We start from the raw sequence: 13018 nt of genomic DNA on the forward strand, positions 1-13018 counted from the left end.
CAGACAGGATAGATGCCCGAACGCAGCGAGTCGCGAAAAATCGAGGCCAGGATAGCGCGATGGTGGTGCCACAACGCTTAAGCGTGGAAGCCGGGATCCCGTCTTCCTTATTCGAACTTATTTCAAGAGTTTAGTTATGTCCCCCTACCCAAGGTAAGGCTTCTAAACTCCAACGTTTCCAGTAAGGGAACCTCCTAAAGGTTTCTATGATCGCCTGGACGATCAAGTGTTGAAAAGTCCGCTTCGAACAAAAGTGTTATTCCACCTCGGCTCATGTTAGTAAAAACTGACCTACCGCGACGGTACTTGAGGTACAGCTGTACGCTCATCATATGGCGACCGTAGCTATCGCCCTAACCCATTACATGGCGACCGTGACCATAATCTGCAATCGACGGGCAGATTTGTTAACAAAGTGAATTCAAGTAAAATGTGATACGAACAACGGTAACGTACAGCGTAAGTGTCGTATGACGAACCGAAAGTATTGTGACCATAACCGGCATTCGACGGAAAGTGCAAAAAGTGTCAAATGTGCAATTTATATGGAACATTCTACAACGCCGCTGGCACAAGTGACCCATATATATATATAGATATATATATATATATTATATATATATATATATATATATATATATATATATATATATATATATATATATATAATATATATATATATAATATATATATTATATATATATATATATATATATATAAAACATAACGATAATTGAGCGGCCAGAAACAAGTAGAGTGTGGTGTATAAAATGACAATTCATCGAAAATATAAGTGATGAACCGTTTGAAAAAATAATGTATACGGTGAACAACAACTATGCGTTATTATGCAAAAAGGTTAGTTACAACCTACCCCAACGTGCAGAAATGCAACAAGTTATAAATAAACACTAAGTGATCGGTTTGCAAAGTAAAGCAGACTGAAGTGAGACGGAACGCATAAAGTCCAACGTAAGCGGAAATAACAAATAACGATGTCACCATCATACAATGTGTTACATATATATATATAGATATATATATATAGATATATATATATATATATATTATATATATATATATATAGATATATATATATATATATATATATATATATATATATATATTATATATATATATATATATATATATATATATATATATATATAACAATAACGATAATTGAGCGGCCAGAAACAAGTAGAGTGTGGTGTATAAAATGACAATTCATCGAAAATATAAGTGATGAACCGTTTGAAAAAATAATGTATACGGTGAACAACAACTATGCGTTATTATGCAAAAAAGGTTAGTTACAACCTACCCCAACGTGCAGAAATGCAACAAGTTATAAATAACACTTAAGTGATCGGTTTGCAAAGTAAAGCAGACTTGAAGTGAGACGGAACGCATAAAGTCCAACGTAAGCGGAAAACAAATAACGATGTCACCATCATACAGACACAGTGCAGTTACCATTAGCGATACGTATGTAAAAATGATGTTCATCTAAAAGGTGATAGAGTGAACGGCGAGACCACGGCCCACGAGATGTAACCAGGGTGATTGAATGGAACAGCCGTTCCCACGTGGAAGACGAAAAGACGAGACGAGCTCACTGCCCATATGGATTGGCAGACACGAATGGACAAAGGGTCCCAATCAGACAAGACATCGAGCGACGACTGATGACATCGTAAAATTCATATCAAACACCAAGCACGGATTAAAACACCAAGCACCGGTAACGAGCGTAGCATCATCATGAGCAGCAACAACAAAAATACATGCTATGTATTTAAAAAAGGTACCGTAAATTTAAAATTTTACTGATGAGACTGCATAAATGTGCAAAAATAGCAACAACAAAAAAACAGGTCAGGAATTTACTTTAATTATCTATAGACTATAACAATACTAACAATAACGAAACTGAATGATGCAAAAACTATTAGAAAATATAAAAAAAAATCAGATATAATTTATGATCAGGCGAAACAGCTGAACAACTACAGGCTCTGTGCATTAACAACATTAAGGGAAAATACTTAGGAAATTTACGACATTATCAGAGAACCAATTTGAAATGGCTCAAATTATGGAATTAATTAAAATCACACACTTCTCATATCAAAATATGACGGTAATGAGAAAGATTTGAAAGATGTGGTGTCAAATTTAAACGTACTAAAGAAAATAGTAAATCCAGAAAATAAAGAAACAATAATAGAACTGGTATTAGGACGTCTTACAGGAAAAGCGCGAAGTGTCGTAGGAAAACCCCAACCTCAATTGAAGAAATAGTTAGCAAATTACAAAACAGGTGCAGCATAAAGGTAACACCAGAGATCATAGTATGAAAATGGATAGTACTAAACAGACGGGAACAATAGAAGATTTTGGAAGCGTTATTGAAAAACTAACCCAACAACTAGAAGAAGCATACATTGCAGAAGAGATAGCACCAGAAGTAGCCAGAAAAAAAGTAACTAAATCAGGAATCAGTGCATCGAGTTATGGACTCAAAGATTTGAGACCAAAATTATAATGAGATCGAGTAAATTCGAAACCTTGCATGAAGCAATAGAGCGAGCAGTAGAGTTGGAGCTAGAAGACAGAATGAAAAAGGGAAAGAATGATCATATAAAGATCCTATATTCAAACGCTACCAGGAACAATAGAGGGTATGGAAACAACTACCAGGGAAGTAACAATTTCAACGAATTCCCAAATAATAACAGATTTCATACACAAAACCCACCCAGGTTCCCACCCGTTAAATATGGACAGAACAACAATAGAAGCAACAATAGGCATTTTCAACATAAAGATACCCTAATTAATTATCAAATTTACCCAAATTTAATCAATCAATAACAACTCAAACGCCATCCGACAACTACAGTTATAAATAAAACAATTACAGTTTCCATAAACGCCACTCTCAGTTAAACAATTGTAGCAGTAACAATCAAGTTAACCAAGGATATAATAATCGCGAATACAACTATAACAACAGTAGTCAAAACAATTCCAAAAAAATCAAATGCTTTTATATAAAAACAGAACAAAACAATCATACACAATTGAATAATAATATTAAACAACAGAAAAGTCGTACTTACAATCTAAATTACGAAAACTATACAATACGAATCAAATGAACGATCAAACTTATAAAGATTATAAAAATATTAAAAGCAAAACGAACTATAGTAACAGAAAATTTGAAGATAAATTAAAAAGAAGAAATGCATTAAATAATGAAACAATCAATGGTATGATAGGGTCAAGAGACTCTGAAAGAATATTTAAGGAGAATAATTACTTAACAAAAGAATGTGAAAATGATACTAACCATGATTATAAACATGAAAAAAACAACATATGCAAATGATTACAACAAGTAATGACAACGAGAAAATATTGTTCAAGAACAAGTAACAGATATAGTTTATTACTGCTAGATAACACGGAAATAAATAATGAGATTCCTTGTAACGAAAATCATGCAACCGAGCTAAAACATATTATGAGAAGAAAACGCAGCATCAAATCAAAGAAGAAGTATATAAAAGAACTAAACAATGAATTATATTGCCAGGATAAACGGCAAGAAAAATGAATTATTCCACATTATGTGATGTAAATGTGAAAGAACTATTGCTTACCAAAAATATCTAAAAGAGCTCCTGGTAAAATTTCATAATGTTATCTACAGGCTAAAAGTAATAACATCTATAAAAGCAGAACGAACTATAAACGAGCTAAACAAACTATTTATAGAAAAATCAAAATATTTCATAAGAAATTAAATATTCCCAATCCATTACCTCTAGATATTAGATCTTTTTACATAAAATATTACCCACCTTAAGAAATAAGAAATGATTTTATATGTAAATCAAAAAAATATATAGCAACAACTCAGTTTAATTAAATGAAAAAGAATAACTTCAAACAATTTCATTATTTTTGTTATTCTCCTAAAGGGAGGAGGTGTAGCATATCTGCTATACAGAACTTATTATAATACACACTATCAGCTATAGACACATTGTAACACACTTTAGAATGCCAAACCACACCATTATTACACATTCATTATAACACATTCAGCAAATCAGATCATACCATAGCACCGCAACCGGAAGAGTTCAGGCCGTCCATTCAAACAAATACAGACGTGACACACTTATCAAAAACAACCGAAACGGGCAACATAAGCAATTCAAGCGTTACTGCAGCAAAGTGGACAAACAGAGAACGCATAGCAACTTATTGCTAAAAGCGCAGTGTAGGCAAAGATCGACGAACGGACCCGTTCTTTAGCTAGAACAGTTTATACTTTCCAGAACCTTCGTAAAAACATAGACACCTCACTCCAATATAATATATAAATTGCACCTCATATCAATAACTTTAATTAGGACAAAACACATTCCAAAACCAATATTTCGAAACCCATTGAGTATAAATAAAACCAATTCCGACCGTGGCAAGTCAGATTCGTTCGGACTGCCAAGATAGGACGTTACGCTTCCTAAAAACTTCGCCTTCCAACTTATTTCAAGAGTTTAGTTATGTCCCCCTACCCAAGGTATGGCTTCTAACTCCAACGTTTCCAGTAAGGAGACCTCCTAAAGGTTTCTATGATCGCCTGGACGATCAAGTGTTGAAAAGTCCGCTTCGAACAAAAGTGTTATTCCACCTCGGCTCATGTCAGTAAAAACTGACCTACCGCGACGGTACTTGAGGTACAGCTGTACGCTCATCATATGGCGACCGTAGCTATCGCCCTAACCCATTACACCAGTTAGCATTTTTAACGCCTTACTAAAAGACCTTATGGTGGTTAAACGGACATCTTTGGAAAATCCATCTTCGATTATTGAGTTCTGTAACGCACTGAATAACATGGTGGAAATATGACCATGTTGAACCAAACGGAGTACTTGATGGACCAAAGGCTCCTTACAGATCTGGTCGCAAAACTCTCTCCGGACCTTTAAAACCAGGTGGCTCAGAGATTCACTTAACGAGGAAGGTGACAAAATCAAAACCTTGAAAGATTTCAGCAAATGGTTGAAACCAACAGCAAACGTGGCGATCACACTTCTTGCTATGGAAGGTGATCAAAGAGACAGACCGGCGAGGCTGAATACTCACTATTCAGCCAGCCATCAAATTTCAAATAAAAGCTGTCTAATTTGCAGCCGTCCTCATGAAACCATATCTTGTTACAAGCTAAAGAATGCCTCAGTAAACGAAAGATGGAAAATGCTGAAGGAGAAAAACGTTTGCACTAACTGCTGCAAATTCTCTAACCATGCGGCCATTAACTGTCGCTCAAAGCCGCAGTGTACAGTGGATGGTTGTGGACGACGACACAACACCATATTGCATGAAGAAAAATTCAACTCAATGGGCGCGGCGTCAAAAGCACATTTAAATTTTCATCAAAACTCGGAACAATACCTATTTCAAGTTCTGCCAATAACTGTCTATAACGAAAACAACTCCATCGAAACATTTGCATTGATAGACCCAGGATCCTCAACGAGCCTCATGACAGAAAGCCTAAGACAGAAACTAAATCTGCATGGCCCAAGGAAGCCGTTACCACTTTCGTGGACAAATGGATGCAACCAGGTAGAGGATACAAGCACGTCGGTATCTCTGAAACTCAGAGGTCCAAACGGCAGGCTGCTTTATGTCAAGGACATTAGGACAGTAAATGAACTGGACCTACCCACTCAAAGCATCAATGCAAACGTGTTGAAGAGAAAATTTTCCCACTTAAAGACGGTAAATATTTCAAGCTCCAAAATGCTAAACCCACCATTCTGTTAGGACTTCCACATGCTTATTACACGCAAGCTGTGGAGTCCAAATCAGGAGCGCCCAATGAACCAGTGGCACACAAAACACGCATTGGTTGGGTCATATTAGGAAAGTGCAGAGATGGTGATGCAAAAGAAAATCAACATCTTTTCACAATACAGGATAAGAAAGAGGAGGAAGAAAAATCACCTGATGAAAAGGTTTTTTTCAACAGAAGAATTTGCGTAAGGGAAACCAAATTCACCCCAAAATCAAAGGACCATGAAAGAGCCCTAAGTGTAATGAATGACACACTGAAATATACAAATAATCAGTATGAGATTGGCCTACTTTGGAAAGATCCCAATGTATCCTTACCAAGCAGCTACGCACAGGCGCTAAAAGGCTCGAAAGTCAAGAACGGAAAATGAAAGGTAATGACGAGATGAAAACCTGGTATAAAAATCAAATTACTGATTATGTTCAGAAAGGTTACGCTCGTAAACTAACACCATTTGAATTGCTGAATAGAGATCCAAAGATCAATTACATTTCCCATTTTATGGTCATCAATCCAAATAAGCCAACTCCAAAACCAAGACTGGTTTTCGATGCAGCTGCAAAGAACGAAGGGATTTCACTTAACTCTACTCTCTTGTCCGGACCAGACGCCACTACGTCAATTTTTGGAGTATTAATCCGCTTTCGTGAATACCCTATCGCCTGTTCAGGGGACATCAAGGAGATGTTCCATCAGATACGGATCCGCAAAGAAGATCAAGTGGCTCAACGATTTTTATTCAGGGACAATCCACGCAACGAACCTCCTGCTTGTGCTTGATGATTATCTTGTTGATGATTATCTTGATAGTTTTCGGACTATCAATGATGCAATCAAGACTATTAACGAGGTTTGCCTCATACATGATAGAGCGCATTTCTTTATGAGAAATTTCGTTTCTAACTGTCAGAAGGTAATAAGAAGCATCCCAGATGATAGATCCTCACAACAAGAGCTGCTGCACATCTCTAATAAAGATATGAATTTTGAGAAAATTTTGGGGCAATACTGGGACAAACAAACGATGTGTTAAGGTATAAGCTTAAGCATACCCCGTGTTCCATAATTTCAAAAGAGAAATGCTAGCCTACTTGATGAAAATATATGATCCATTGGGGCTAGCGGCAAACTATACTACGCAAGCGAAGGTCATCATCCAAGAAATTTGGAAAACAGAACTGGATTGGGATAGCCCAGTACCAGAACGCATAATGGAACAATGGCAAAGATGGAAGGAAAGAATAAAGGAACTAGAACACATACAAATACCTAGATGCTACTCGGTGGCTAGCAATATCGAAGTAACTGAGTTACACACTTTCGTTGACGCTTCGGAGAAAGCGTTCGCAGCAGTAGTGTACTTAAGAACATTAACAGAAAAGGGGATTGACGTAAACATAGTGGCGGCAAAAACGAGAGTGGCACCAATAAAACCACTCTCAATTCCTAAGCTGGAACTTCAAGCAGCAGTACTCGGAGTCAGACTCGCCGAGACTGTTAAGGAGGAATTAAGAATTACCACTGATAGGGACTATTATTGGTCAGATTCCAAAACCGTCCTAGGATGGATCAATGCCGATCCACAAAAGTACAAACAATTTGTGGCGGTAAGAATTGGAGAAATTTTAGATACTACCAATGCTAGTCAATGGAAGTGGGTCTCCTCCGAAAGTAATCCTGCAGACGAAGCAACCAAGGTAGTTACAAGAAAATCTATATGGCTGAATGGCCCAGTATTTCTTAAACAAAGGGAAATTGAATATAGGGACCCCAAGCTAATCATTACTCATGAAGAAATCCGTCCAAATCTTATGATTAAAACCATAGAGAAGAGAACATTCAACTTTATAAAAACCGAATGGTGTTCAAATTGGCTAAGACTGAAGAGATCACTGGCAATCAATTTAAAATATATAGAATTTTTGAAAAGCAAGGTCAAGCGATTAGCATTTTCCCCGATAGTAGAAAAGGAAAACCTGGATAAAGCAGAAAAACTCCTATTGCAAAAGGCACAATGGGAGATATACGAAGATGATTTAGTTCAGCTTTCACTCAATGGACAAGTCTCTAAAAACAGCACAATAAAGAATCTCAATCCACAAGTAATAGAAGGACTACTACGATCAAGGGGACGATTAGCAAATATATGCTACCTCTCCGATGACGTGAAACAACCCATAATATTACCCAAGAGGCATCACGTGACAGAATTGATCATACAGCATTGTTTAATCTCACTATTTCGGATAATTTATTTTCCGCGTTTCGGTGTAACTTTCAAACCTTTAATATTTACCAGCAGTTATTCGTTGTGTAGCAAAATTGAAAGAGAGCTTTATTTACGACATTCACTGTTATTTATAAACTACTCGATCGAGCCGAACACTCGAAATTGAACGAAGACTGTTCGTGTTTCGTTAAGCACGATATGAAGTGACAGGGCTTGCCTGAACATCCTCCCCCCCCTTAACGAATGTCAACAATCCAAACAAAAACAATAAAATAAACGGAAATTATGTGCATGTGCTCTCGTCGGCCTCTGCCACAGGTAAGATACAAATTTTTGTTATCGGACGAGTTACGATACCTTTTGATGTTTTCAGTGTTACTACCCGTGTCAGCTTGTCGTCTCCGGTGTGCACATGTACGATACGTGCGAGTGGCCAACGTGTTGGGGGAGGAAATCGTCCTTCAGAATGACCAGTCTGCCAGGTAAGATGCTGTCGTTCCTCTTCGCCATGGTGTTATCGCGTTGCATCTCTTGCAGGTATTCCGTCGTCCAGTGTTTCCAGAAGCGTTGCACCATTACTTGCCACTTCTGCAAGTCGCTGAGGGTGCAGGAACGAAGGTGGGTGTAGTCCGGCTCGGGACAGCATGCATCGATGTGCCCACGAGGAAATGCGCTGGGGTAAGTGCCGATATATCGTTAGGGTCGTCTGACATAGGTAGGAGAGGCCGCGAGTTCATCGCCGCCTCAATCTGGTGTAGGACCGTTGTGTAGCCTTCGTAGGATAGTCGCGTGCTGCCTAACTGCCGAAAAAGGTGTCGCTTGGCGGTCTTCACAGCTGCTTCCCACAATCCGCCGAAGTGTGGTGCCTTGGGAGGGGTGAAGTGCCAATTGATGCCGCGGTTAGTGCAATCTGTCACAATTAGATGTAGCTGCTGTTCATCGCGAAACATTTCGAACAGCTCGTGAAGCTCCCTCGCCGCGCCTTCGAAGTTTTTCCCGTTGTCCGAATGTATGTGTGCCGGTAAACCGCGTCGTGCTGTGAATCTGTGTAATGCAGCTAAAAAACCAGCAGTAGTTAGATCACTTACCAGCTCCAAGTGTACGGCCTTAGTGGAAAAACAAACAAACACGCAGAGGTAGCATTTTCCCGGAGCGGCTCGTTTATGGGCTGGCTTCAGGTATAATGGACCGGCGTAATCCACTCCGGTAACACTAAAAGGCCGGCTGGGAGTGATGCGCTGCGCTGGAAGCTGTCCAAGTTGTTGCTGTTCAAGTGTCGGTCGCTGTCGAATGCACCGAAAACAATTTTGCACAATGTGCTTAACAAGATGCCTTCCATCTAACGGCCAAAACTCTTCGCGAATTCGAGATAAGAGCAGCCTTCCTCCTCCATGACGAAGCTCCTCGTGTTGATACTTTGCGATCAATTGCGCAAACGGATGTTTCTTGGGAAGCAAAACAGGGTGCTTCGCTTGGTAGGGAAGTTGAGATAGCCGTAAACGCCCCCCTACACGGATAATCCCTTGTTCGTCAAGGAATGGACTTAGTGCACGTAAAGGTGATTGCTTCATCACTTCGTTTCCCTTTTTGAGCTGCCCGAGTTCAGCTGAAAATGCATCCTGCTGTGCTAGGCGGCTTAACACAGTGTTTGCTGCTTCCATGTACTCGGGTGTGACGATTAAAGGTGCGGGGTGCTGTGCTGCTGTTCGCTGAGTGCGTGCCTTTTCCTTAGCGTTACGTGTGAAGCGAATGCAGTATGATACGATACGCAGCAATCGCTTGTAGCTAGAACACAACGCAAACCAAGGGTGATTAGTGGTTGTGTGTACAACGGCAGCACTCACCTGGCGAATCTCTAGATTCGTTTCGTTGGCTGGTTCTGGGTTAGAGTTGGGCCAGATGGAAGCGGGCAAAGATAGCCAATCCGGACCGAAGCTCCACAGTTTGCTTTTCAGGAAATCAGCGGCTGACGTGCCTCGTGAAACCAGATCAGCAGGATTAGACGCGCCGGGTACATGTCTCCACTGCCGCGGGTGTGAGTAATGCTGCACTTCAGATACCCGGTTAGCCACAAACGTTGCCCATGTGTTGGGTGTGGCGCTGATCCAGGTTAAGGTGATGGTGGAATCCGACCAAAAGAAAGACTCTGCAACGTTGATCCCCATCGCCTTCTTTACCCGGTGATGCAAGTGTGCTCCTAATACAGCAGCGCATAGTTCAAGGCGGGGCAGTGTGACGCGCTTGAGCGGTGCCACACGCGATTTGGAAGAAAGCAACGTTATGCGTATCTGCCCACTTTCGCCTTCACAACGCGCATAAATGCAGGCTCCATATGCTGCTTCCGATGCATCACAGAAGGTATGTAGCTGAATACGCGCACCAGGTAGAAGCGCATAACGACTAACCTTGAATTCAGAGATGAGTTGCCAATCCTGTTGTATTGCTTTCCATTTCTTACAGATAGTATCTGGAACATACTCGTCCCAACCAGCTTTCTGCAACCATAATTCCTGCATCATCATCTTGGCCCGAATGACAATCGGGGAGATCAGGCCCAGCGGATCGAACATGCGAGCTACGTTAGATAGAATGGATCGCTTTGTCGGAATGGACACATCACTGGATATTGCGGATTCGAAAGATAAAACGTCATGCTCTGGCTCCCATGAAACACCAAGAGCCTTTACCGTCTCGTGTGGTAAGAATTGCCGCGCTGACTGTGTGCCGATTTGATCCGCATTTAAACCGGCGAGCACCTCGAGCTGATTGGATGTCCACTTTCGCAGCTCGAAGCCGCCTTTGGCGAGCAATTGAGAAAGCTCGATTCGTAACTGGCGAGCATTTTCGATGGAATCAGCACCACCGATGAAATCGTCAACGTAGAAATTAGTTTTCAAAGCAGCTGAAGCATTGGGACAAGAGTCGCCCTCATCGTTTGCAAGCTGCAGCAATGTTCTGGTTGCTAAGAATGATGAGGGGGCTAAGCCATAGGTAGCTGTATTCAGCTCAAAATATTCGATTGGCGAGTGAGGCGAAAATCGAAAGCAAATGCGTACAAATTTCCGGTCGTTAGGATGAAGCAATACTTGTCGATACATTTTCGCAATATCTCCAACAACGGCTACTTTATATGTGCGGAAGCGCAAATTATGTCGAGCAGATCGTCCTGCACGACAGGACCGACGCATAACGCATCGTTTAGCGAAAAGCCGGTGGACGTCTTAGCTGAACCATCAAATACCACGCGAACCTTTGTTGTGGAGCTAGCGGCTTTGAACACGGGATGGTGAGGCAGATAATACGCGCGTTCGTCGTCGGAGGGGTTTTTTATGCGTGACATGTGCCCAAGCTCCAGATACTCACGCATAAAATCATGGTACGCCGCTTTTATTATTTATTATTTATTATTTATTTATTTATTTTACCTTTTGATCTCGTTCTAACCTCCTTTCTAGCAAACTAAAACGCCTTAATGCTGCTGCCTTCGAAAGGCCAAGCTTATCATCGAAGTCTGCTTGTTTAGGTAAGCATACCAGATAACGACCAGCTTTGTCTCGCTGTGTTGTATCCTTGTAAAATTGCTCACATTTGCGATCCTCAGGAGAATAGCCATCGTTAACCTGTAGTTCTTCTACTTTCCAGAAACGCTCTATTGATTCTTCTAGTGAAACCATGCACACCACGGATGAAGTATGAAAAGTATTGGATGTTGCTGGCTGAGAGGTAGATGCGGATCCACTCACGACCCAGCCGAATACGCTCTCCATCAGGACTGGGAGATTTGATGACATTTTATATTGCGCCCCGCTTACAAAGAACGTGTGATAGTGCCGGGCACCGAGAATAATGTCGATCGGTGCCGACTTCTCGAAATGGGGGTCGGCGAACATAATATGTGGCGGTAATTTCCAGCCACTGGTGGACACATCATGTGCGGGCAAATCAGCAATAAGCTTCTCGACTATCAAAAACTCAACATTAATTGCATAAGGGCTCGTTCTGGAAGATACCGTGGTGCGCATCGATTTCCGCACCGGGGTGGCCGATTGACCAGCACCAATCAGTGTGATGTCGACCGTGCCCGATTTGATACCTAGCCGATTAGCAAAACGGCTACTCATCAAATCTGGCTGGGAGGCACTATCTAAAAGTGCGCGTGCAGGATGCATTATGCCATGCGCATCAACAATGTTTACCAGTGCAGTTTGAAGCAGAACTTGTTCCGTAGTTTGCCTCAATGCTGCTGCATAAGTGCGTTGCGTGTTTGCCGTGTGATCGTCTGTGTTGTGTGTGTGTGTGTACGGAAGCATTTTGCGCAGCTGACGTGTTCGCAGTGGAAAATGTGCCGTAATTTTGTGAAGAGTGTAAAAGCGAGTGGTGTGTTGAATTGCAGTGTCTGCACTTGTATTGCGATGAGCAATCACGCACACGGTGATTGTCGCGCAAACAATTCAAGCACAATTTCAGTGTCATTGTGTTTCGGTACCGTTCCTCCGGTGACATTTGCATGAAACGCGGGCATTTCGATAAGTTGTGATCGGAGTGGCATATGCGTGTGTCGTGTGATGTTGACGGAAAGCTTGCTAAGCGCATAGGCGGAGCATGTTTATGTGCATAGTGCGTTTGGTTCACGGTAGAGGGAGCTTCGGTAATGTTTACCTGTAAGGTTTCCAACACTCGCATACGGCGCTGTAAAAATGCGATTAATCCTTCGTAACTAGGATTTTGGCTAGTTGAGGCATTTTCCTCCCAATCTCTTAATGTGGAGGTAGGCAATTTTGTGCACATTAAGTGTTCTAACAAGCAGCTCCATGCCTCCGTTTTTTCGCCTAGATGATTGAGAGTTTTCTTGTGACGCTCGAACTCGTCCACAAGATGGTGAAGGGTTGATGCACTCTCCTTCT

At 41.1% G+C, this 13018-nt stretch overlaps 2 protein-coding genes across 2 annotated transcripts; one reads left to right on the plus strand and one right to left on the minus strand.

The window, feature by feature from the left end:
* The first annotated feature begins 10374 nt into the window (after positions 1 to 10374).
* LOC121601870 lies at positions 10375 to 11242 on the plus strand. The gene is made up of 2 exons (XM_041930672.1): positions 10375 to 10472; positions 10575 to 11242. The coding sequence occupies exons 1-2, from the start codon at positions 10434 to 10436 to the stop codon at positions 10845 to 10847; spliced, it is 312 nt and encodes a 103-aa protein (XP_041786606.1). The 5' UTR covers positions 10375 to 10433; the 3' UTR covers positions 10848 to 11242.
* On the minus strand, positions 11236 to 12398 carry LOC121601867. The gene is made up of 2 exons (XM_041930670.1): positions 11535 to 12398; positions 11236 to 11500 (listed from the first exon to the last, which is right to left on the minus strand). The coding sequence occupies exons 1-2, from the start codon at positions 12281 to 12283 to the stop codon at positions 11236 to 11238; spliced, it is 1014 nt and encodes a 337-aa protein (XP_041786604.1). The 5' UTR covers positions 12284 to 12398.
* Between the last annotated feature and the right edge of the window lie 620 nt (positions 12399 to 13018).

Source organism: Anopheles merus, unplaced genomic scaffold (assembly GCF_017562075.2).
Source record: "Anopheles merus strain MAF unplaced genomic scaffold, AmerM5.1 LNR4000211, whole genome shotgun sequence".
Taxonomy (NCBI): domain Eukaryota; kingdom Metazoa; phylum Arthropoda; class Insecta; order Diptera; family Culicidae; genus Anopheles; species Anopheles merus.